Source organism: Lathamus discolor, chromosome 4 (assembly GCF_037157495.1).
Source record: "Lathamus discolor isolate bLatDis1 chromosome 4, bLatDis1.hap1, whole genome shotgun sequence".
Taxonomy (NCBI): domain Eukaryota; kingdom Metazoa; phylum Chordata; class Aves; order Psittaciformes; family Psittacidae; genus Lathamus; species Lathamus discolor.
In genome coordinates, this window is record NC_088887.1 from 100596674 (window position 1) to 100623378 (window position 26705).

Sequence of the window (26705 nt, forward strand, 5' to 3'; positions counted from 1 at the left end):
CAGCCTTCCAGTATCTGAAGGGGGCCTATAGGGATGCTGGGGAGGGACTCTTCGTCAGGGACTGTAGTGACAGGACAAGGGGTAATGGGTTAAAACTTAAACAGGGGAAGTTTAGATTGGATATAAGGAGGAAGTTCTTTACTGTTAGGGTGGTGAGGCACTGGAATCGGTTGCCCAGGGGGGTTGTGAGTGCTCCATCCCTGGTGGTGTTCAAGGCCAGGTTGGATGAAGCCTTGTGTGGGATGGTTTAGTGTGAGGTGTCCCTGCCCATGGCAGGGGGGTTGGAACTAGATGATCTTGAGGTCCTTTCCAACCCTAACTATTCTATGATTCTATGAACACATCCGCTTGAAATTCTTGCATCCCTGCCCATGTATTTTTTTATTATCTTTTATATTTAAAACACCTACATAACATCATCAGTTTTTCTGTGGACATGGTCACAACGGTTTGACAACCACTTTTGCATTGGTGTGGTACTGACAAGTTACTGCTATACAAAAAATGGAGAAGAGCAGTCTCCCCAGGTTGGAGAATGCTGAGTGTATATTGTTCTGCCAAAGATTTGTGTTGTGGTCTTGGATCAGCTTGGATGTTTTGGATATATATGGATATATTCAGACTATCTGTTTTAGCACCAAAGGTAGATATAAATGCTTTCAAATCCAAGTTCGGAAGATACCTGGGGGCCATATTCAGACTGCCTTTTATACATGCTCATATTTCTCTCATAGCTACTTCCTGGCTGGTCTAACAGTAGCTCTGTAGTGAGCATCTAAGTTGCTGTCAAAGTCCATGCAGCATGCAAGGTGGCCCTTTATCTCTTTGTCTCTGCTCCCTCATTTGTAATACAGGGACAGTAACATACCTCAGCAAGGCTATAGAGATGTTCAGATCCATGTGAAAAGAACAACGTGGCTGCTTTTATAGGCAAAGATGTACTATGCTGAAACAACATTAGGGGACCTGGTTTTAGAGGAGTTCGCCATCTGCAAGATCTTGCTCCAGATAGACTATCCAAGAGTTAAAAAAGTGATGCAAAAGTCAGCAGGAGTGCACCCTGCCATCCATAGCAGCAATTTTACATTGACTATGCTGAATTCCAGCATAGCTTTTCCCAGATGGTACTGTATTTTACAATTTCCTCTTGCAGTTTACTGCTATCGTACATATATAGAGTACAACAAAGATGTACACAAGGGTGAATTATTGCCTATTCTTTGTTATACGCTCTTTCCCAAACATCTGGGACTTTATTTGTGTGGCATTTAGTCTTCCTCAGAAGAGTATCTTTGCCTGGAAAAACAATATATGCAGCAGCTACAAAAGATAAGGAGAAAGAGAACAGTATGGCTAATGATGAGAACACCAACAGCAAAAATGTACAGGGTTTTGTCACAGTAATCCTGAGGCTGATGGAAAGGTGGGATGAAGTTTGGCAGGTACACAGAAAAAACCCAGTAGTTCCCGAGAATGAACCAAAGAAATAGGAAAAGGCTGAGGGTTAGATGGATGTAGTACTTGTGAGCATTCTGCCTCCAGGGATATTCGTCATCATCATCATCATCAATCACAACAGACTTGGAAAGCAGCTGCCTCATCCTGGTTGAGTCGTACAGCAGGAGGGTCACCTGGAGACATTGGAAGAGAAAAGGGAGTAAGTCAATTGGCTGTGGGAAGTCTCAACACATTCTGGTCATTGCCAGGCTTTGGGCCAAATTAAAATTGGGTGTGGGAAAATCACGTAGGGGAAAGCTGAGGAGCCACAAATGAGGCAGATCCTGCTAGAAAATAATGTCTTTTTCCTCTACAGTTTATTCACCAGTGAGATTTAGGCCAGACATTGGAAAAAAAACCTGCCAGTGGTGAGGATGGAAAGGCGTGAGAACAGATTGTGTAGGGAGATGGCAGCAGCTCCCACACTGGAGACTTTTAAGAACAGATTAGAGTAACTGCTAAATGACTTGAGTGTTTCCTGCCTTGTAGTGGGTGGATTTGTCTCTCCTCATTATTTTTCATGGCTATATAGGTTAATCAGCTTAAATAAAATTATGAACAGTCTAGACTTTGACCTAAACCTCAAATAATTTGCTTCCAATACTTTGACTGATTCTGTCAAGTTTTCTTCAATTAAGCATCATTTTCTCAGATTGCTCCATTCCTGTCTTCAGTCAGAACCAACAGAAAAAGAGGCGAAATAACATGATACTGTGGGGATAGAAAGGTCTGGTCTATAGGGAAATGCAGTAGGACTCATCAGCAATGCTTAGATGATTTCTATTTCAGTCTCGGAATACAAAGTATGTCAGTAGGTTGACTGCAGTGTAGAAAAGCTTTCAAATTTCTGTCCCCTAAATGACTTTCTTAATTTTGGTAGATTTATAGGAGAGGTATATACAGGGCTAAATGAGGACTTGGGCCAAACACTGTGAAACTTGTGTTACCTTGCTGCACTTGAAACACTTGGCCTAGACCTCAAGGCACTAACTACTGTAATTGCAACTCACCTTCTAAGGTGTCTGTGTTCCTGTACAAGCCTCCCTGCAGCAAGCTGGGTCTTTGGGAAAGGGACTTTAAGAAACCAACTGAGCAGGAAGTTGCCTCAGCTCAGCCAGGAATGAAATTCAGAGAGAAAGGTAAAAGATGTGGATTTATAAATGGCTGAGGGGAGGGACATACTGTCTAAGTAGGGGTTCTCAGCCATGTTCTCTTTCCCAGAGTTATATTCTGTGCTCATTTTTATGCTTGAAATAAGAAGGAAGAGCACCATTTTACACCTTCTTCGTTAGTCAGTGAACAATGGTGAGAACACTGACCAAGGAAAGCCCGTTTGGGTATATACTCTGCCAGGTTCAGGTTTTAGTCCATCTGCCCCATTTTTTAGAGGCAAGGCTTAGCAAGAGGATCCAGGAAGAAGATTCTCTTGCTCTTCCCTGTAAAACTGTTCAATTATGTATAAATGATTAAATATTACTTCACAAAACCAGCTTCTTTTTGTGGCCCAGATGTTGGCACCAGTTTGTGAGAAACAGAGATTAAAGTCCCAGCACCAACACAAGTGAAAAAAATGGTGTTTCCCCTGAATGTCTGGAATTCAGCTGAGCACTCAGGCAGGTTTGTTCAAACCAGGAGAGCATCTTCTTCTCAGCTGAACATTTAGAATCATAGAATCATAGAATAGTTAGGGTTGGAAAGGACCTCAAGATCATCTAGTTCCAACACCCCTGCCATGGGCAGGGACACCTCACACTAAACCATCCCACCCAAGGCTTCATCCAACCTGGCCTTGAACACCACCAGGGATGGAGCACTCACAACCTCCCTGGACAGCCCATTCCAGTGCCTCACCACCCTAACAGGAACGAACTTCCTCCTTATATCCAATCTAAACTTCCCCTGTTTAAGTTTTAACCCATTACCCCTTGTCCTGTCACTACAGTCCCTGAAGAAGAGTCCCTCCCCAGCATCCCTATAGGCCCCCTTCAGATACTGGAAGGCTGCTATTAGGTCCCCACGCAGCCTTCTCTTCTCCAGGCTGAACAGTCCCAACTTTCTCAGCCTATCTTCATACGGGAGGTGCTCCAGTCCCCTGATCATCCTCGTGGCCCTCCTCTGGACTTGTTCCAGCAGTTCCATGTCCTTTTTATGTTGAGGACACCAGAACTGCACACAATACTCCAGGTGAGGTCTCACAAGAGCAGAGCAGAGGAGCAGGATCACCTCCTTCGACCTGCTGGTCACGCTCCTTTTGATGCAGCCCAGGATACAGTTGGCTTTCTGGGCTGCGAGTGCACACTGAAGCCGGCTCATGTTCATTTTCTCATCGACCAGCACCCCCAAGTCCTTCTCTGCAGGGCTGCTCTGAATCTCTTCTTTGCCCAATCTGTAGCTGTGCCTGGGATTGCTCCGACCCAGGTGTAGGACCTTGCACTTGTCATGGTTGAACTTCATAAGGCTGGCATCAGCCCACCTTACAAGCGTGTCAAGGTCCCTCTGCATGGCATCCCTTCCCTCCAGCGTATCAACCGGACCACACAGCTTGGTGTCATCGGCAAACTTGCTGAGGGCGCACTCAATCCCACTGTCCATGTCAGCGATGAAGATGTTGAACAAGACCGGTCTCAACACTGATCCCTGAGGGATACCACTCGTTACCGGTCTCCAGCCGGACATCGAGCCATTGACCACAACTCTTTGTGTGCGGCCATCCAGCCAGTTCTTTATCCACCGAGTGGTCCATCCATCAAATTGATGTCTCTCCAATTTAGAGAGAAGGATGTGTGGGACAGTGTCGAACGCTTTGCACAAGTCCAGGTAGATGACATCAACAGCTCTACCCTTGTCCATCAGTTCTGTAGCCCCATCATAGAAGGCCACCAAATTGGTCAGGCAGGATTTCCCCTTAGTGAAGCCATGCTGGCTGTCACCAAGAACCTTGTTGTTTTTCATGTGCCTTAGCATGCTGTCCAGGAGAATGTGCTCCAAGATTTTACCAGGCACAGAGGTGAGACTGACTGGTCTGTAATTCCCCGGGTCTTCCATTTTCCCCTTCTTGAAAATGGGGGTTATATTTCCCTTTTTCCCGTCGTCGGGAACTTTCACCTGACTGCCATGATTTTTCAAATATGATGGCCAGTGGCTTGGCAACTTCATTCGCCAGCTCCTTCAGGACCCACGGATGGATTCCATCAGGTCCCACGGACTTGTGCGCGTTCAGATTTTGAAGATGGTCTCGAACCAGATCCTCTCCTACAGTGGACCCAAGGTCTTCATTCTCACAGTCCCTGCGTCTGCCTTCTAAGACCTGGGTGGTGCAGTCAGAGCCTTTGCCAGTGAAGACCAAGGCGAAGAAGTCATTCAGAACCTCAGCCTTCTCCAAATCCTGTGTAGCCAGTTCTCCCGAAAGCTTCCTCAGGGGGCCTGTGTTGTCCCTAGTCTGTTTTTTGTTTGCTACGTACCTGTAGAATCCCTTCCTGTTATCCTTAACATCCCTGGCTAGGTTTAATTCTAACTGGGCCTTAGCCTCCCTAACCTGGTCCCTAGCTTCCCGGACAACATCCCTGTACTCTTCCCAGGCTGCCTGTCCTTGCTTCCACTTTTTATAAGCCTCTTCTTTCCTTTGAATTTTCCTCAGCAGCTCCTTATCCATCCAAGGAGGTCTCCTGGCCCTCCTGCTGCACTTCCTTCTAGTTGGGATGCAGCACTCCTGAGCTTGTAGCAGGTGATCCTTGAATATCAACCAAGAGTCTTGGGCCCCCCTGCCCTCCAGGGCTATATCCCATGGAACCTTACTAAGCAGGCTCCTGGAGAGGCCAAAGTCTGCTCTTTTGAAGTCCAGGGCAGTGAGCTTGCTGCACGCTCTTCTCACTCTCCTGGGGATCTCAAATTCGACCATCTCATGATCGCTGCATCCAAGGCTGCCCTGGAGTACCACATTCTCAACAAGCCCTTCCCTGTTGGTGAGCACAAGGTCAAGCATGGCACCTCTCCTTGTCGGCTCCTCTATTACTTGCAGAAGGAAGTTGTCTTCCACACAATCGAGGAACCTCCTGGATTGCTTGTGCCGTGCAGTGCCATCGTTCCAACAGATGTCAGGGTGGTTGAAATCCCCCATGAGAACAAGGGCCTGCGAGCGTGAGGCTGTTCCTATCTGTCTGTAGAGTGCTTCATCCACAGGTTCTCCTTGATCAGGTGGCCTGTAACAGATCCCCACAGTAATGTCTCCCACGGCTGTTTTCCCTTTAACCCTGACCCACAAACTCTCTGTAAACTGCTCACCTGCTCCAGACAGAGTTCCATACTCTCCAGTCTACCCCTAACATAAAGGGCAATTCCCCCTCCCCGCCTTAGGCAAGCTCATGACACACAGGAGGGAAAAGCCTGCCTGGCCAGTGGGTCTGACATTTCTGCACAGGGACCTGTGCTCGACCTGCAGCTTTGTGGATCTCCTTAGATTTGAGGTTAGCTCAGCACATAGGCAGCTGCCTCTAGTCAAGCTTCACCAAGCTCAGCAATGAGAATGGGGTTAAATGACAGATGAGCATCAGCTTTGCTGAAGTCAGAGAAACCTCCCAGGTGGATTTATGGATCTCGACTGCATCTAACCAGTTTGTGGAGAGTGTATTTCATTCTTACAGATTATTGCCTTCCCAAGTTGTGATTGAAGCAAATTCTGGCAGTTGCTCACATTGTTAATAACTCCTGAATATACATTTATGGAGCAGCATGACATGAATTCAGCAGGCATCTCTGGATGCTGTGGAATGGCTCAGTTGCCTTGGTGAATAACTGTAGGTTACCATTGCCTTTTAAAAAAGGCGGTAAAAAACTCAATGAGGAGCCTACAGATCTGGGCCAGAGTGACTTTTAAACAATGTCCATCGCAGGACAGCATTCATTTAGACTTCATCTTGTCATTCTCTGACCTTTTAACTTTCAGAGATCAAGCAAATGTACTGTTCAGCAGAGTCGGTGCAGTCTGATGAACTTAACAGAGGCAGAGTTGGAAGAGGTGGAATTTGGCTACAGATACAACACTAGAAGATGAAACATGAGTTAGATCAATCAAGTTCTTACCAAATGTATTGTCAGACTGCAAAATGGTCAGTCCTGCTGTCAACTGAAGCCAAATTCAAGCCATTACTTGATGTTAGCATGAATATTAACTGATCCACTTACCATTTTATTTAGGGTAAGGAAAACTGACTTCAAACCAGGACTAGCTGAGAAACAGTCAACATTTTTGATGAAGGGTTCAATTCATTAGCATGAATTTTTTCTCTCAATCCTGCTCTAATCTTTTCTAAGCTATTATTAAGTGAACCTTTGAGTGTACAGATAAGGCCATTGGTGTGATCAAATGACTAAGCATTTGCCAGTAGAAATCATAGCACAACAAATTCCTTGTAACACGATTAAGCACTTTCTTTTTTTTATTCCATTTACTTATTTACTGACCAAAGGTCCTCAGGGGGGATGATTCATATCCCAGTGATGCACTGCATCTCGGTTACCACTGTGAAAGAGTGCAGGGGAGTCTGAGGCCTGCAGAGGAATATTCTTTCCTCTGTTTCGATCCTGGCAAAGAAAAGGGTCTAGAAACATTATCCAAGGGTACTGTAGCTAGCTCCTGTTTGGAGTGGCTACTGGCTGCAATATGCAATGCTGTCAAGTGGGAGACTAGCAGGTTCCCTTTAAAGGGCCAAGCTGCCTATCTGAAACATTAGGACATGACCAACCTATCAGGTCTACCCGGTCTGGTCTGTTGGTGCTGGGCTCCTGGGAGCGTAGGTGAGTGCTGGGTTGTGAAACAAGGGGCGGGGCACAAAATTACAAAATGGAATATATAAACCTTTAGAATCAGTTTTAAGTAATGTTAAGTTCGATGGCTTTGTAACAGTAGCAATGGAAAATTACTGGGGTGCATGATACATAGGAAAAAAATAAGAGTACAACTAGAGAACATACTGAGAATTCTTGTACAAGATACACCGTTATAGTTGACGTAGTTTTAAGAAAAGCAGTCTAGAAGAACAGGACACAGGGATAAGGAGTATCTGGGAACAGAAGGTGTCCAGGATGGGCTATAGTTAAACCAACTGGTAAGTAGGAGGACAGGAGGGTTATTATGTCTCTGGTGCTAACGAACCAATTAAGCTGGTATGAGCATCTACTGCGCATGCTTCAAAGGCTGCCAGAATTGATGAAGATTGTTGGAAGAAGTAAACGACCCTAAGAGACCACCACCACAATTCCGTACGCATGCAGGGACCTTTCAGGAAAATGATGTAATCCATATGTAGCCTCATGAATATGTATGTATGCCCAGGGACTATATAAGGATGGCTTGTGTAGCAATAGAGGGACACACGTTAGGAGGAGCCATCCCCCATGTCTCCCTTCGCCACAATGAAGAATACCTGCTTGTCAGCTTGAAAACTTTGTTGGCAAGTTTGCTCCTGGAGTTTTCTCCGAATCAGTTGCTACTGCCCCCATTAGCTATGCAGGCCAGGCAACACCATCAGTGCAGATGTTCCCCCCTGCAGTAGCATTTGCTGTTCTTAGTCCTTCATGCCCCAGCAGTGCAGTTCCAAAGCTTTTCCTTCCCTTCCACCCCTTTTCCTTTGGCAAGAACATCTTTGGGACAGCAAAAAATAGTTTTGCTTAATCCTGCTGAGAAACCTAAAAGTAGCTCTGTAATCTATTGTGACAAGTCTCTTCATGCCCACAAACAGCCAGGTAACACCATTTGCAAAGGAACAGTCAGAACGGGGCAATCCTTCACCCTAGAGTCAATGCAGAATCATCGTTATAATAACCAGGGTGTAACATAGACATGGGGGTGTCTCTATTTGTCAAGCAGTCAGGCTCAGGTTCAATAAAGATGTGAGTATAGTCCAATAGAAGACAGATAGCTGTGATTAGAAGATGCTATGGTTAGAATATACTGTGCCTGGATTAATAAGCCTTGCTGTGATGTAGAGATTTATTTACTCTGGAAGGAAGCAATGGTGCTGCCTCTGTTGTTTTTCAGTCATTCTTTCTGGCAAGGTCAGAGTGGGAATAAGTTGAGCTCGTGAAGGGCTGTGCACCAACACCCGTAGTTTTACAGTATTCCCAAAGCTAGGAGAGTAGCTTCACTTCTTGTCCATCCTGTGTCTGAGAATGAAGGAGAAAGGTCTGGCAGGCTTGGAGGACCTCTTGTGGAAATAGGACCACATTTACCACAGGCATCCATGTTACATAGTCATTTCCCTCAGTAGGGATTGTAGCAATGGTAGATGCTGTGGTGTAGGAGAAAGTCACACCACAGTATGTGGGACAGTGCTAAGTGCTGAACTCATTAGCATCTCACTTCACTGATGGGTGTTTTAGGTGCTGGAACAAGTACAGTTCAGTCCTGAAAGCTCTCTTAAATACTGCATGCACATAGCTGTCTGGAGCCATCATTATCTCTTAAAAAGTCTAGTCACACGAAGTATTTTTCACACATAGAAGGCACATTACCTTTAAGCTGCCAATCACGCCACCCACCAGCAGATATAATGGAATTAGTGGCTGAACTGGGCAATCTTCCAAAAACTTCATTCCTGAATAGCAAAAATTAATGTTTGTTATCTCAAGTGTTTAAATAGTGCAACAAGAGGTACAGTGAAAACTAAAGATGCTGTAAGTCAAGTGCTTAAACCCGGTGTCTGTTGAAATGGGGGATGAATTAAAGGAGGCTTGCATCTCCCACTACAGGAATGAGGGGTAGGAACAAGCAAAAGGTAGGAAAATGAAGAGAGAGATCAAAGGTAATAACTAGAAAGGTTGTTCTGGCACTGCTGATTAGATCTGTGTAGACAGGGCATCATCTTTAGCCCCTGCATCTTTGTTTAATGACCGACTGACTGAGCCGGACAGGAAATTTTCATCAGCAGTAGAAAAGTAATTGAAAATCAAAACTGTGAAAAGAAGGAATTCTGGCAAGCTTCTCCCAGGCCTTTCCTCCTCATTAGCTCCCATGAGTGTGACATGTTCCCAACTCAGATGCCTCAAAACTTGGGAGCCAGTGCCTGTGGGAGTGCCTGAAACCATTTTAGCTTCCCAGGCAGCTGGTAGGAAACCACAGAAGCTTAAGTTTCCAAGATGTTTGGGTTGCTGCAGGCTGGCAGTGTTGGTTGTTATGGAGCTGGGGATCCTGGCAACCCCCAAACCTACTGCTAGAAAGCTGGATAAGTTTTAGGGAAGGGAGAGTGTGGCAGTATAAGGATGTTGCTGGCAGTAGACACTGAAGCTTGTGATACAGGTCTGTGGCAGTGAGACTCATCTGTCCAAATATAGATGTCTGCAATGCAGGCATGTATATCTGAACTAGTTTTCTAGACTCTATAGTCAATAGGGAGAGATAGACACTTGTAAAATTCAATTCATCTCATCCTAAGATAGGCATTTGAAATAGGGCAAATGAGTTGGGCTCTGAAAATGCCTTTCTCTCCATGGCTATACAGGGAATCTAGAGAGCCAGCTGTAGATACCTAAAGTTAGCTGGGATGAATCCTCTGCCCAAATTTCTCACCCGGTGGCATTTTTAGTCAATTTTAAACTGTTCATTACATTAAAATTTTATTGTAATTGATCTTGTCTTTCAGGGCTTCGACTGATCAGTTGTAGAGAATAGAAAGGATTTTCTGTTTTCTTCTTGTATATGTCATTTTCAAGGAGAAATTTTCACTTTTCTCTAAATAATCTGGGTTATTGCTGGTCCAGAACATTGCTGATGTCCTAAACCTCTCCTGCACTTCTTTTATAGCAATTATGCTATAGGTATTAACAGGTGGTGTGGATTGTGGTTACTTGCGTAGTTCTTACATTAGTCATAGGGTACAGGGTGATCTGCTGTGTGTAAGGGCTGCGGAGTCCAGTGCACTCTTCTACCCGGTCTATTACCAGCCGTCTCATAATTGAAAAGGGCTGGACATAGATGGATTTGGACTCTGCCCCTTTTTGTCCGCTGTTGCAAGGCTGTAATTTTTTATCCCTTTTGCCACTATGTAACAGTGAGACCTGCTCAGGCTCCCAGCTTTGCAGGGGTGGGCAGCAGGGAAATCATCATGAATTATATCATGTTCAGAAAGCTGCTGCCAGGGTTTCAAGAGTCCTTGGCCTTGTAATAGCCTGCCACAAAAGCAGCTGGCCAGGGATCTCAGGGAATACATTGCAGTTTAGGAACCTCAGCAATTACTATTTCCAGTGTGTTACTGAGATTTGAGTTTGAGGGAGAAAAAAAACCCATGAAAATGAATGTGCCGGTTTGGTTTGGTTGGGTTTTTTTCTTTTTTTCATGGAGCTATGATTCTGTTTTCAGACAAATCTATTACGAAGTCCTTTCATATATGTAACATAACAGCAGCTGGTCTTGGGAATGATTTGAATGATACGCTGTAGCAATCTGTAGATTTGGGGGGAATACTGCAGGCAGATATGGTATCAAAAGGGGAGGGGAAACAGGGTAATACAGTAGTAACTTAAAAAATACAACACTATGGGTGAATAGGACCTGCTGTTGACAGAAGGGCACTGATACTTGTTAGAGTGAAATCTAGGCTCATCATGTGCCAATCAGTTTGCACCTGATTTATTTGGGAACACCAGAACTAGTAGGAGAGTACTGGTGCTAGCTCTTCTTTCCCATGGGCACCAAATATGTTGTCCTTGGACTGTTAAGGATGGGATGTATGGATTGTGAGAGATCAAAACTCTGTTTCTAGTGCAATGCTCTCTGCAAGCCAGAGCAATCTGTGGTTTAGAGTGCAGAGCAATTGAACCTAACCATGACATAGATCAGCATATAAATGCAAATGAACAAACCAGCAACCTTTGCGAACTCAGACACAACAAGGATGTCCAACAGCTTGCACGTGTCCAAAGGAGAAAAAGAGATGGGAGGCTTGAGGGAGCAGAGGTACTTGCACATTTTACCTCTGTTACCACAGAACAACACTTCAGTGGGATCCAGGACACAAAGTCTAGCCTAGTAGAAAGAGCAGTTGTGAGTGATCACGGTATGAGTGCCTCTAAGGACACCATTTTGGGCAGTGATGTGGCAACAGATCACTACTAACCAAGTGTCCTCATGACTCACGATTATCCATGAGGTGAAGGGTCAGGATGAATGAAAGGCAATACAGCATTGGCCTCATTCTAGCTGCTTTGCTCTTCTCAGGAAGTTGAAAATGACTGAGTAAAGGTATCACTCTAGTAAAGGAGAGCTGCTGTATAGCGAGGCTAATGTGATGTCTGGTGCCCACTCCCCGCCTTCTCTTTTAATAGGAGGCAGAGGACAAAACATGCCAGGCCATTTTCAGTTGTTCCTAGTGGATGACTGCAGCTGCCATCACTTAGCACAGACCTTGGTCAGGCCCTAGACTGTAGGCTTCACACTAGGAGCTAGGTGCTGCAGAGGACTTTTCTCAAAATAATTGCTTTTGGGCACCATTTTATCAGAAAGCACATGAGCAAAACAGAGAAAACTCACAGGAACGGCGAAGGACTGAAGTGCAACAAAAGATTATGTTAACAGCTGCTAAAGGGCAAGACTGGCCCTCACATAATGCTACAGAGTCTGAGAATAGGCATCAGTCAACTATCGGGAGCACTTGAGAGCTGAGGAATTATTTAGTGTAGATATGAGCGTGAGAAATAGTACTGGGGTAAATTTGAGCAGGGGAAAATTTAGATTGCTTATTGAGAAAATTATGTCATCAGCTTTCACATGTGATTTAACTACCCTTAGGGAACACTGTGTGTGAAGGTAGTCTAGACAATGTACAATAATGTGATTTTGGGAGCAATCCTTCACTGCCCCAGAAACTAAAGCAAATTCTCAGAAGATGTCTATGAGGTCCTTCCATATCTCTAGGTTTAGAATGTTTAGTGAAAAACGGGGATCGTCTCTACCAGTGAAAGTTAGAAAGCTGCTAAACAATCTGTGGCTTGAATGATGTCACAGGTTTGGAGCTTGGAAAATCTGCTGAGTCCTTTTCTTGTATCTTGATTTCTACTGTGATTTGCAGTACTACCAGATTTAAAAGAGTACAGTGTTAGTGTGTTAATGTTAACTATTACTGGGGTACCAGTTATTCATCTCTGAGTTTTAACAAATATTAGTATAATTTATTTGTTAACTTTTGAAAATATTGCTCAGTTTTTCTCTGCAGAAAGCAAGAGCCAAAATGACTGGAGGCACATCAACAAGTTATTCTCTGAGATCATGGTAGCAGAATGTTATCAGAAAATCAGAGGCTTTTGCTTGGATAATAAATATCTGCATTTTGCTTGACATTTAATTTTCCTAGAAATGCCTCTGCAGATCTGTAGCTGCAGGAAGCCAATATCCTCTGACAACAGTATATTACAGTGACATTATCTCTTAGTTTCAGTAAATTGTGAAAAAAGGGGCTCTGTATTTGATGCAGGAGATACCCAAAGCTCCAGGCTAATATCTTACCATATACTTTCCACTTCTCACTGATCTTAAAGGTACTATGAAATATTCCAAGGAAATTATAAGTGATCAGATTCTAACCCTGGATTCATTTCCAGAGGGTTGCCTGTCAATATGCATGCAAGCTGTACCACACTTTGAGTTATACCTTCCCACCTCTCTTCCACGGCTCAGGAATATTCAGCCTAGGGAAAAGCTAAAGCTAAAATCCTCTTCAGGGATAAATAGCAATTTTAAGTCATGAATAACCATAAGAGCCTAAGTGTTGAGATGGAACAGTTCAGTCCATTTCCCTACTTCCTAATAGCTCTTTAATCCCTCATTAGAACTCCCTAATTCCTAATTAGGACATCCTAATCAGAATCCTTCCACAGTCATCACTGGTACTCAAAAGGCCCCGATAAAGGAAGCAGCACTGAACACTTTAGCTGAACACTTTTTTTGTGAGTTTGGCCAGCTATACCTCCTAACAGGCTAGGTGTCCTGACACCCCTAAAGGTCATCTCAATGCAGACACCTAGAAGAGGGAATAGGACTTTCAGAGTCTAATGCAAGGGCAACACATTGCACTGAGCTTGGTTACAGATGCATATAGTCCAAATCTAGGTGGGATGTAGAGTTCTTTTGTACCGTCTTTCACGAACAAGGCAGAAGATGCACAGCTTCTCAAGGACACCCGTCTGGAATGATAGTAAGCACTCCTGAGGACAAGACTTAAAAACCAAAGTGATTTGGTTACATTGGAAAAAGATATCAAAAATCCATGAGATGGCAGCTGAAAAAGCTCAACAGTGAATATAGGAGAGAGCACTTCAGTGTAAATAAAAAAACAAGTGTCTGATAAGAAACAGCACTGCCAAAACCTGTCTGGGCTTACAATGCACCATAAACTAAATTGGAGCCAATGAGTTGGTGCAAAGAGAGCATGTTTCTTTTTGAGGTATGTTTACAGGAATCCTGCATGTTAAACAGAGGAGCTGGTTATTCTGCACTCCTCAGCTGCAGTCCTGTGTTCCATCTTTTTTTTTGGATGGGAGGAAAAGATAGTTACATTGGCCAGAGGCCAAAGGGGGGAGGCAAAAATGCAAAAAAAGAGGCTACAGAACCAGTGACCTGTGAGGTCAGGATGAAAAAAGCCGGTTTTGAGATCTCTGGAAAAAAAGAGAAGATGGAGTGGGGTTATAATAGCAGCCTTCAAACAGTTCAAAGGTTCTCTTCACAAGGATGGTGACCAATCTGTCTTTGTGACCACGGTAGGTAAGACAGGCTGTAATCTGTTTAATTTGCCATAGGGAAGATTTAGGTTGGATATAGGGAAAAATATTTTGTCTGTGAGAGCAATAAAATGCTGAAATAGGCTCTTTGGGAAGCTGTGGAATTTCCTTGAGCAAGGGCAAGTCAGACATCTGTCAGGGATGCTGTGAGCATGTGAGCCTGTCTGAAAGCGGAGGTGGGCTGGTGTCTCTACCTATGTTCCTCAAGTGGGCCGCAACCCTGTGGAGGATGTGAAAGGCCCAAAGAGAGCACTGAAGTGTAAGAAATTGCTCAGTTAATAAATAAATGAATAAATAAATAAATAAAATCTATGCTAATGGCAAGGAAAAGGTGATGCTTAAGAAAAGGAGAGCCTTGTGCAGTTTAAAAATGTATAAAATTCTGCAGCTCAAAGGATTTTCTTTTCCTTTCTTAAATATTTGATCTTGAAATGCTACTCACAAATCCAGCCTTTGGGGGATTAGACAGAGACAGAGCAGCTGAAAACCAGGTATCACTTACAAAAAGGTGGAGAAATAGCAGCCTAGATCATCTCTTCTTCCCTTCCAGCCCTACACTTCTAAGGTTTTTGCAGTGCAGTTAATAGAGAGGGATCCTGATTAATGAAATCTTCTCATGTGGCAGATTCTGAGCTTCTTCCCACAGACGAAGCCCTATACTGAGGTAAGGCATTCTGGGGGGTTATTTAAGACAAATAGGATCAGAATGCAAGCACATTCACTGTGGGCTGCGATTTAGACTGAAGCTGAAGTATCAACACACACGTTCAACTAAGTTTCCTGACTCCCTTGTCCCTCTGGATGTGTTAACCTGCCACACAGTGCTGGGAAGTTCCTGGTTTTAAATTGCTTTAGTAGGCAACTTACCTATAAAAGTCATGGACAGTGGTAAGGCAAGGAAAGCAAGGAGCCCAAATATAAAGCATGCTGTGGATGAGAAAAGAAAGACAGCGTTATTGGGACTGGTTGAATTTCAGAGACCAGCAATTCCATCCAGTGCTTTGTAGATGCTGTTTGTTCGTGAGGTTGTGTAGCAAGAAATGCAGTGCACTTGGTAGGGTGGGAATATCGTTTGTGGTGCAGCATTTGATATGATGGGACCAGCAAGTGGTTTATCACTCTCCCAGAGCTCAAGCTTCCATTTTTTAACTCGTACACTATTAGTCCTTGTATCAGTGGAAAAACAATGAGAGGCACAAACTGCTTTTGTTGCTACTACTCCTAGCAAGGGCAAAGTCTCAGCCACCACTACTACCTTAGCCACCCTCAGCTTCAGAGGCACTGCCAGGTGACTGTGCAGTAACGAGTAACTTTGCATCAGCTAATCCATGGCAACTGATGAGCCGTATCTGTTTGCTAAGCAAATAGCAGCTTTAATGTCATTTCACTTAGTTTTCACTGATAGCTAAATAAACTGTCTTTATTGCCAATGTGAATAGTTTCTGGCTGGTTTAACTCCCTGAGCCAGCTCAGCTCATGAAAATAGAGGCAGCAGCTCCACTGCAAGGAGTGGGACTTGTCATTGTGATAGATCAGCTTAAGCTGCATGGAAGGATGCTCTTAGGGGTGCACATAGACTGTTCTAGCAGATGAGTGGATATGAGGAGCTTAGTTACTCCCCAGAGGACTGCTGATGTATCTGAGCTCTGATACTTTCCCAGCACAGCCTGATAGTGCAGAGGATGAATGTTTACCTTTGCAGAAAGAGAGAAACAATACCATCAAGAAGAGTGAGCAGCCTGTCTTACAAGAGCTGTCACCTCTGTGCCTAATCATGAACACTTGGCAATATTAAAGTGAAACGCCGCCCTGCAAAATGAGAGTAAAACATAATGAGGACATTCTGTGTCCAAGCATCCCTGCAGAGCGCTTCTGCAAATGGCTTAATCTGCAAGCAGACGCCTAAGGTGGCAAAAGGGCAGTAAGCGGAGGTGGGCATAGATTGCAGAGGGGGCAAGAAGGGCATGGATAAGAAAAGGAGTGGGGTATCTCCTCAGAGGATTATGAAAAAAAATCTTTGAGCAAGCATTTAGGGTTGGCTTGGGACAGGCTCTTCCCCAGGCAAACTGTGTCACACAGTTCCTTGTGCCAAAGAACTGCAACCTCTGCAAGGCAAATGGCATCCTCCTCGCTGCGCAGGAGCGGGGACACTGCCAGCACCCTGTGTACAGTGCCACTCTGGGAAACTGCAGCAGTGCCAAAGCATCACCCTCAGGGTGCCTTAGAGAAAAAGGGAAACATCACTGCCTCCATTTTACAGGAGAAACCGAGACGGGGCATAGGAGCATCATCAAAATTCAGGGCAGATCCACCAGGCTTTCTGACTCGCAGACACTTTCCATGGGAACACCCCATCCCCCGCATGCTGCTTTCTCTGCCTGCACAGAACGAGGATCCTGCACTCCAGCGTTTGAGAGACAGCCTTCTTCCTCACAACTAACGCGTTTGTTATCGCTATGAATTGGTAGAGACCGAAGATATTTTGAGTTAAAAAAGCATTTCTGTTCCTTTGTGCCACTCTCCTCCTATCCCTGTTGGCCTGTCTCTCTGTCTGTCTCTCACAGTTATTTCTCAGGCTCTCCTATCTCTTACATGTAGTACAGTACAGGAATTCTTCCTCTGCTTGAATAGTGTCCTACACTTGACTAAGCTCTTTCAAACACCGACAGCTTCTCATTAGCCTAACTCAGCCTAGAGCCTCCTTTTTCATCACATCACATCACATTTCGTGCTAAGTCCTCTTGCTTTTAAATTACCTAGACTATTATTTTCATATTCAGAAGCAATGATATTGTAGCTGACTTGGGCTACCAACACACCCAAGAACATCACCTGCACACAGTGCCCTCAGCCTGGGCAACTCACTTGTCTGGTACCCAGACGACTGCAGTTCATGTCTGCAGGAGCTGCATCAACTGCCTGCTGTAGCCAGAAGCTCTGTCATCACGGTGCAGCTCTCAGCAGTGTCACACCTCTGCCTGTGGTTTAACAGCCACCTTCTGCTCTTGCCCTTGCTGCACAGGCAAGTACTCAGGACCCTGTCAGGAGGAGGCATCATGTAGTTTCTTAGTCACGCAGTGCTTGGTCTGTCTGACCCCTGGGGAGAGATGGATAGCTTACTGGGTAAGCTCAGTAAAAGGCTTGGTGAGGCCCATGTATGTGTGCGGCTGCACATCTGGCACACAGGTGTCAGTGTTTGCCTGTGTCTAGCATCTACCCAATAGCTTTATTTCAGAGGGGAGAAATGGGAGGTAGGGACCATTTGGAGCTCAAGAGAAAGAGATAATGGTTCATTAATTCCCCTCTCAAAGCAGTTGCTGGGAATGTATTTACTCATTATCTCCCCATTCAGTTACAGCCTCTTAGGTCTGGAATTGGAGGGGCAGATGTGTAATCTGGGAAGGCTTCCAGATCCATGTTTAACAAAGTGAGACTCTCAACAATTGACTACACAACTGGCAGGGCCCAGCAGCCACTCTCAATGCCGCTAGCAGCACTGAAGAGTGTTATCCCCAAAACATGTGGGGTTTTCACAGAGCTGCTGCTCAGTCAGGATGCAGCCACTCTCTGCCTGGATTTGTCTGGGTTTTGCTGCCCCGTTCTGGTCCACAGACAAATTGCTCAAGAAAATGGTGTTTGCCTTAGGGTAGCACAGCTCAGCAGATAGAGCCCTGCTATCTGTGCAGCTTCACATGTGGGGCTCGTGATATTTTTAACTTGGTGATATCACCTCACAGAGATGCCCCTGGATCTATTCCTAGAAAAAGTAGCAAAAAGGGACTGTGAGTCTCTAAAAACAGAATAGGGTGAGGGAAGTGTTTCTAAGAATGACTTAGGAGAACATTCAGTTCCACAAAGCTGGTGTCAGGGCATCAGACAGGAAAAGCCCCTGCTCTGTACCAGCAAGGCAGTGCATGGTGGGGCACTGGTGAAGTCCTCCTGAGGAAGGCACTATTCAGTGAGTCCTAACGTGCCAGGAAATGGGTGAAGGGAAGAGCTCATGTCTGGGATCACAACAGAGGAAGAGGAGAGCAAGCGGCTCTGTATCTTGCACTGGCCTTGACATCTGTGGGCACAGTGGGTGCAGATTTTGTCTCCTTCCCAGCAGGGATGGTCATCTGATGCAAATCTGCTATTTAGCTGAGTTACTTCTGCAGGGTCTTCCCAAGGAAGTAAATCAACTTGAAATCACCATTATAGTCTCTTTTCTGTGTTATCTTATATTATATTATTATTATATTATAGTCTCTTTTCTATGTTCCTCTTCTACCCGGTGCCTGACCCATTACATCTTCCATAACCATGCTTGTGCAGTGCAGCTCTCCTCCTGTTACTCCCTTGTTTCCTGTCCCCAGTTCCGTGCCTGGCCTCAGGGCACACAGCCGATGAGCTGTCTCTGGCACGTGGGGCAGATCCGGAGGCAGTATTGGAGGTGACACCAATTCACCTGTGCCCCCTCAGCCTTTATTTTGCCGCCAAGATTTTCCAAAGCATTTGGAAGTTTCAGATCATCCCAGGCTGTCCCTGGTTACTTTGAAGACAGAGAAAAGTTTCTGGCTTTTCAGGCAAGAAGAGTTCTCATGGGATTTTCAGGAGAGATTTATGAGTACCGATCTCGACCTACTCCCTCTTCTTAGGTAGTATGCTAATGCAGCTGTAGTGCAACCTACTCAGTAGAGTGTGTGACAAGCTCTCTGATAATAAACACAGCAATAAATGAAGTGCTGTGTACATTACCATCACTCCCAAATGCTGTTCGGTCTATAGCTTGTCAGGTTCCTGACAAAAATAAGAATATATATATATATATTTTAAATGAGATGCTACCAGCTTCCAAAGAAATCTGCAGTTACCCCAGGATTCATCTGCATGAGCAAGCTGAGGAGCAAAACTCTGTTTGTAAACTCACATTACCCCCTTCAGACTCCCCATAGGAATGCTGCTGCGAAGGGGGCTGACTCTCAGCAGTGTGGATGTGAGAAAATTCAGGTCATTTGCCCCAGCCCCAGGACTGATCATGCCCCAAGGCAGATGCAGACAGTAGTGCACGAGCTTAGTAGCAGTGTCACTTGTCACACAGGTGTGCTGTGCAGCAGCATGGGCAGTGTAACAGGCTGGAGTGCAGGCAGGTAGCAGATATTTTCATCTACATCTTATTCCTCCACAGTATCTTCAGGCATCCCCTGCAGTATTGATAGGGACTTGGAGACAAGAAAGGATGCAGTGTGTGTGTGTGCTGCAGTGGCAGAGTGAATCTCAATGGATCTCCCTGGAGATCCAGCGCCAGCAAGGCCATATGTTTTACAGACCAGGAAGGAGTCTGCCCAAGGGTTTGGTAGCTGTGGATACTGCATGTCTTTCAGGGATTTTGGGTGACAGGAAATGTCACTACATCAGATGGGATATGCAGAAAAGGCTTGAATGAACTAACTTTGAAGGAAAACAATTAAATCTGTTCAGCCTGGCTAGCCAAAGGCCAAATGAGAGAAAATAACCACAAGGTTTGAACACTCAAAAAGGACCTGTAAGTGATGCGCAGAGGTAAGAAGGCACAGATATGAAATTAACTTGGGCAGAAACAAAGATTGCGTTGTCCATGAGTCTAAGTGCCATAGCAAGGAGATATATTGATAGAATAGTCTCTTGGGACAAATGGCAGTAATCCCACCCGTGGGGTGGTTTCATCTCTGAACAAACTAGATACTCAGCAGCTGGAGGATTCAGTGTAAGGAACAGCTACTCCCATGGAGGTCTCTCGTCCCAGTGCAAAGCCACTGTAGGGAGCAAGGAAAGTGTGGTAAAACTTACTTGAGACACAATCCAAGCTCGGGGTTTGCTGTCTGCCATCTCTCTTTGCTTAGACAGGGTTGTGTCACTGTGAAATACTTTGGTACCCAGATAAGCTATGCCAGCATCACGCCACCTAAAACTGGAGGTTCCATCAGTGACACCAACAATGCTTCTCTCATCAGAAATGGTGTGGAGTAAGGAGGTGCCAGTAATCTGGGAACCTTCAAGATGGGGAGGATGTAGACAGAGATGCAGATGTAGATGTAGGTGGCTTGGGGTTAAGCAGTGTTGCAGAGTGGGTTGTCTGGATTTTATGCCATGCCTTTAGCTACTGAACTACAATTATGGTCTAAGTCTAGGCTCTGGATTCAGCCCCCTGTGATTAATTTGAAGATGTACTTTTAAAACAAGATTTAGGCGTTCCATAAAGAGCCACCAGTTTGCTTTGCAATACCCAGGGTAGTGGATTAGCCACCTTTATTTTTGGTCAGTTAATTAAAGACTGCCCTAATGTTCTGAACTTAAATTGCTGTACCAAGAATGAAAAGAATTCAAATGATGCTGCACAGGTAGGCTGACTCTTTGGAGTCATTTAAATATCAGGAGACCACAGGGACAAATGTGGGGCTGTGCTGAAATGCTCTTTGAAAAATACACACAAGATGATGAGAAAAATTGAACTCCAGTGTCACCGTGCTTCAGGAGGGTTTGCATCCTAATGGACAGAAAACCAATTTTGGATGCTCTGGCTGATCCATAGCTAAAGCTGAGCTGATTCTGAACTTAAACGTAACGAAAAACTAAAGCTAGTGAGTTTCCTGGAGCAGTATTTCTGGGTTGCCTTATTCATGGGCATCTTTGTGGGTAACCGAGAGAGTGCTTCCGTGTAAGAAAGCATACATGAGATCAGAAGGATCATTTCTTTTCTCTGTCATCATTAAAGTCTCAGTGGCAATTTAATACCAGTAGGGAATGGTGACATTTTGCTTGTAACAGGTAGGAACAAAAATCAGAGAAAATACAACTTTCACCTTTTTGCACTGTGATATTCATCAACGTGCCCAGATCCCCCCTGCGTATCCTTTCTGTGGCTTGTGAGGGAGCCCACACCAGCCCAGTCCTACTCCCAAGGACTTCTTGGAGTGCAGTGAGGGCACTGCAAGCTCTGCACCCCTCCGTGTTTGTGTCTCCCCAGCCCTCCTTTCCCCTGGGCCAATGATGAGCATGAACAAGTGGGGCAGAAAATACCCTCTCTTTCCCTGCCTGTGCTGGCTTCCAGAGGATGAGCCTGCTTTGAACCCAGGCCAGGGCTCTCTGTCCCCCCGGCATGGTTTTCTCTGAAGGGTTGTAAGGCAGCAAGGAGTTTAAGGGGCTTAACCATTAATAAAAGGTCATTCTGAACTCTGAGGGATTTTCAATTGAAGCCAAAAGCAGGACTATAAAAGACCCCAAGGTAACAGCCCTACACTGGTAAACACAGCAATTAGTGTGGGTGAAGTATCAGTTCTGGTGAGTGGTCAGGGGGTTTTCTTCTCATATTTGAGTGGAATTAGAAATTGCTACTGCCCACAAGCAAAAGCAAAAGGCACTTGCAACTTGGAGTTAAAAGGACATGCAGTCAGCGACAGTAAGCTGCTTTAAAACCCTTGGAGTTTAACCTTATGCCAATGACACTTCTTTGGTCTTACAAAATCCCACCTCTGAAGCGTAAGATTCCTGTGCCTCAGCCAGCAGCCTAGGTCAGCTTTCTGCCGCGCTGCCTCTTAGAGAGCAAGAACCAGCTTCTTCTCCTAGTCCAGGAGCTGTTGGTTTGTCACATCTCTCTGCATCCTCCGCTATGTGAGGATGAACCTGTTGCTATAAGCCTGGATGAGCCTAGGCTGTCTGTGAAAAGCTTCCATTCAGATAACTGATACCTCCTACCCACAACATGCGGCCACTTCTGAGGGCTACCCATGCCTGCTGTGCCAGGGACTGGGCAAACGGAGGGAAGCAGACCCTGCTCCAAATGTCTCTGGGTGAAAAGGGGGGGCTATTCCCAACCATACTCTACCACCAGCCTCATGTTCCCATGTCAACACACAGGCTGGCAGCAGTTCTGCTTTGCAGGAATTGGCTGTGGGGGACTTTGTTCCCAAGATGGCCACACTGCTCTTTACCTGGTGATTTTCCCCGCAGATAGTTCTGCTGGATTACACGTCAGATACCCCTTGAACCAGGAGATGAACACAGCACATTGCTTAGGTTGTCTGCTGCAGCCCATATGTAGGTACTTCGTGGTGTTTGCGTTTGTTTGAAATTTTATGCTGGTCTGCTATAATCCAAATACTGCAGCAGGGAGGCTCTGTGGGGATAGATTTACTATTGTGCACTCCATCAGTGCCCAAAATTACCTAGGAAAGGAAATTCCTGAGAAAGGAGGGAAGAAAAGGGAACTTCAGTAGGAGATACAGGCAGGACTTGTTACCATCTGAATTCCCTCGTATACCCAACTTGGCAACAGGGGTACTTAAATACAGAAGGTTACTACCAGAAGTGCCTTACCATTGCTGGCAATTTTGGATATGCACCGGTGGCAGGCTTTCTCCAGGCCAGCAGTCATTGTGAAGAGCCTTTTTGGGTATCTGTGGGGATACAGAAATTAATATGGTTATGAAAAGTGTCTTTAACTTACCCAGAGTCACTTGGAAACTTTGACAGGCTTTCCCTGCCCTCTAAAATCTCAGAGTATCCACAACCCAGGCAGCACCCATCATTGTCAGCTGTGCCTTTCAGCAGCTTTGGGTTTGCCTGCTGCTGATGCTAGAGCTTTGGGGTAGCAGGAAAGCTGGGGAAGAAGTATTCATGCTGGCTTTCTGAAAACTGTAAAAGGTTCTATCTTGGTTTTAATTGGGGTTGGGGCAGGACAAAGTGTATTTAACTGTTATGAGAAAACCCTGTGTAGCAGATAAGGTTCGTTACACAAACCTCACCAAAAAATGCTTAGTGAGCAAAAATGATTTTAAGAAAAGGGGAGGAGAGAGGATGAAAATACTTTTAAGATCAAGGAGGATGCTGAAAAGGAATATAGAACAAAACCTGCAAACCACAGGGAGCCCAGAACAAGATGCCTTTGATAAGAAAGCAGCCGGACTAGAAAGTAGCTCTTTGTAAAGCAGAACTTTTACAAGGTGGGGTGGGGGGTGAGCAAGCAGCTAGGCATCCAAGGTCTGGGCGTCAGACGGCGCCAGACAGTTCAGTAGCATCCAGTGTCAATGGGAGTGTGGAAAGCTCACACACACACTCCAGTCCTCAGCCTCTGGCCAGGGTCACCACAGGTCTGCCACCAACAGCAACTGTGATAGGTGAAGGTGTGTGCAGAGGAGGATGGGACAGGGGAAGCTGCATTTCTGCGCATACCTCAAATTATCCTCTTCAAATTTCCTGAGGATGGAAGAGCAATATTTTAAACTTAGCCTTATTCTGTTCTAAGCTGACATGAAGCCCACCCCAGTGGGATTTCTTGTCATCCAATACAGAGCCCAACCTGGCCCAGAGCCTACTAGGGATCACAGGCCCCCAGACCTGTGTTGAAGATAAGGACAGACTTGTCCCACCCAGCCTATATGTGGCCAAACCCCCCTCCAAATCCTGTCCAAGCCCTATCAGACATGGCTGAGCAGAGCGGAGTGTCTCCTGGGAGTCTGCGTTCTCCTGCAAGCCCAGAGACCTATGAGCTGCAGCAGCAGAGGACCCTCTGCCCCTAGGGGGAATGGATTGGGTTTACTCCTCGCACGTTGGCATTGCAGTTTCTGTTTCCCAGCAGAGGCAAGTATGGCTTTACCTTTTGATGAGCAGGCAAGCAAGTAGCAGGGACTGAAGCTTTTGCAGACACCCCCCCAGGTCAGTAACCCATGCTGAGGTATTTGCATGTGGCAGCCAGGCACCTATGTATGCATATCCAGGTTTCTAGTGTGCATCATCACATCAGGCATCTCATGAATTCTAGCTCTCCTTCTCCAGCCCTCATCTTCATACTGTGCCACAAGCCTCATTTGATGGGTGTTACTGCCATAATAAGCCTTGCAAATCCCAGTGGACATCTCAATCAAAACTGAACGGGGGACTGGAATGGAGATTATATGTGACTGCCTGACCACTGAGGAGTGCATGCTCCTCATCCTGGTCACCTAACCTTCTTTAGAAGAGCAAATACGGTGCTTCTGGGCTACAAGTATTGACAAATGTTTTGTTTTAAGGAAGGAGGCAAGCACTGTCGCATGCTCAAATAAAACAGGAAGGGGGAAGGGATTGTGGCAGCTTCCACAAGCAAATGACACATTCATTCTAAACTTTAAAACTTTTGGTGCAGATTTGTTCCCAGAAAGCGCACAAGCAGGCATTCATTTTGAGTGTGCCATTGACTGCTGAAAAATAGATTCTAAATTATGCAGACAGCAGTAATATTTCTTTACATAAATGTTCATGACTAGAATTACTTTTATAGCAGTCACTCTTACAGGAACTGTGTTAACAAAACCAATGCCGTATTAAAAACTGGTTGACTATCAGATCGTGTTGAGCAGAATTGCGTGTGGCTGGGAATGCTGCATTTCTGTGAACAGAGGGTAAAACATACGTCTAGTCTAAATTTACTCTTATTTTATATGAAAGGAAAAAGACAAACCGAGGGATGACTCTGTGTCTGGGAGCATGTCACCATCTAGTGATGGAGCCCAGAAATGACTGTGAATCAGAACCATGAGTTAACATGTGAGATGAATGCTCATTCCTGATGGCTGCACAAAACGTGTTCACGCAAGGACACATCACGCATAACCCCCAGGTGATGGTTTCAGCCCTTCCTCAAGCATTGGCTTTGACTCCTACAGGACTGAAAAATCCCTCAGAGAAGTTGTTTGCTGGATAAATTGGTGTTGCCCCTTCCCCAGCCCTTCAGAGGTTCTGCAGAAGCTGCTGGTGGTGGTAAAGATGAGTCTGTGAAAGTGCAATTCAACAGCCAGGTGGCTGGGGAACAGCTTTGTTCCCCAGCTGAAACAGAGAAACAATCACTGAAACTCACAGGAAACCGCAAGTAGTGTGGCACGAAGGCTGGTAGCATGCAAAGGGAGGGCAGATGTCCTGCTGCCCAGTGCCTGCTGCTGGCTTGCTGGTGAGTTGGGAAAGTCACAGGCAAAATGGAAAACTCAGCCACAACTAGGAAAAAAAGTCCAAAGCCAGCTTCTCTACCTCCCCCATTAGTCCTCTGGGGTCATTTGCCTGAGGTGAAGGGACCCATTCTTGTGCTACAGGGGTCAGCAGGGGACACAAGTTTCTGAGCCCCTTGCAGGGGGCTGGACCTCTCCACACAGCCACTTTCTGGGGTGGCAGATTGCAGTCAGCCACAGCAGAGCCACAGCATTCCTGTGCCTCCCCCAGCCTGTCCAGCACTTCCCCACTCACTGCCCTCGCCACTGGTGGCCAGTGCCCAGGTCTGCCCCAGAGCACTGGCTGCTCCCTGCCCGGCACTCATGCTGTCCCCCACACTGCTGCCTCTGCTGTGACTCAGAACAAGCAGCAGTGCTAAGTTCTAACACAGAGCCTCCATCCTGGTTCCTTTGTTATTTCAGCCGGTTTTCGCTGTGAACTGTTTTTCATTCAGTTTTAGCTGTGAGTTGTTTTTGTGATCATTATTCTCACTCTGAATGTTAAGGTAACAAAATTCAAAAGAAGAGGAGCAGTAACCAACTGTCATATCCCTGACCCACAGCAACCCTGAAAGGCAGCTTCACACTAGCCCCACCGTATGTCAGCCCAAACAAGAGTCACCTCCACACTTGTCCTGCAGTGCTCAGTCTTCTCCAGCTGAGCTCTGCCCCCTCCCAGCTTCAGGTGCCCCACTCAGCACTGGTGAACACAGCACGCAGAGCTGCTGGGGCTTCCTAAGACCCTGGTTCCCACTCAATGGCTCCCGACTGCCGGTGGGTTGTGCTGGGAGACAGTAGGTCACATGGGCCAGCAAGCCCCTCCGGAGCAAGGTGCTTCTCTAAAGCCTGCTAGAAGGAACGGCTTCTTTTCATCCTTCTCAAATATTCAAAGTCCTCTTCCAGCGATGATGATTTCCTAACAAACCACAACGCCCCACTCTGGTTTTTACCCCAGCACATTGCCCGCTTCCCAGCAAATCCCTCTTACCTGAGAGTGCCAGGGGTGCCAAATCCGTTCACCTGTGTGTCTGAGAGACTAGGCAGAGGAACCACAAAACCCAGCCTTCAGAGGGAGCCTTCTGGGCACGTCCTCTCCGGTGGGACCCCAGAGCCGTGCTCGGCACACAGGTGATGAGGCGCAGGGGGGCTCAGCTGCTTTTATTGCTCCTGTCCGCCCGCTCGCACACCTCTCGGCAGCAGCGCCGGGGGAGCTGTGGGATGAAGGAGCTCTTGCCGACAAAGCCCATCCTCATTAGTTTCCCCACTCCCACGGCAGGCTGGAGCCGCAGCCCACCCTGTGCCGTTGCAGGGTGTCAGCAGGGGGAAGCAAAGGACCCCACACATTTGTGACTGTACCAGAGGAAGGAAAACAGAAATTTCTTCTTCAAAGTCTTTTATTTTGGAAACAAAAACAATTCATTTTTTCGGAAATCAGTGCTGAGTGCAAAGTACTTGATTCTTTCTTCA

At 45.8% G+C, this 26705-nt stretch overlaps 1 protein-coding gene across 2 annotated transcripts; it reads right to left on the minus strand.

Moving 5' to 3' along the window:
• Positions 1-1268: 1268 nt before the first annotated feature.
• On the minus strand, positions 1269-26353 carry TMEM272 (transmembrane protein 272). Of its 2 annotated transcripts, XM_065675837.1 has the most exons (6): positions 26227-26353; positions 23452-23475; positions 22597-22676; positions 15130-15189; positions 9007-9089; positions 1269-1631 (listed from the first exon to the last, which is right to left on the minus strand). In XM_065675837.1, exons 3-6 carry the CDS (start codon positions 22652-22654, stop codon positions 1269-1271), a joined length of 564 nt encoding a protein of 187 aa, XP_065531909.1. In that variant the 5' UTR covers positions 22655-22676; positions 23452-23475; positions 26227-26353. The 2 variants fall into 2 exon arrangements, 1 of the variants encoding a protein (XP_065531909.1); XR_010611965.1 differs by lacking the exons at positions 1269-1631; positions 9007-9089; positions 15130-15189; positions 23452-23475; positions 26227-26353 and adding an exon at positions 19208-22461 and having other exon boundaries at positions 22597-22679.
• Between the last annotated feature and the right edge of the window lie 352 nt (positions 26354-26705).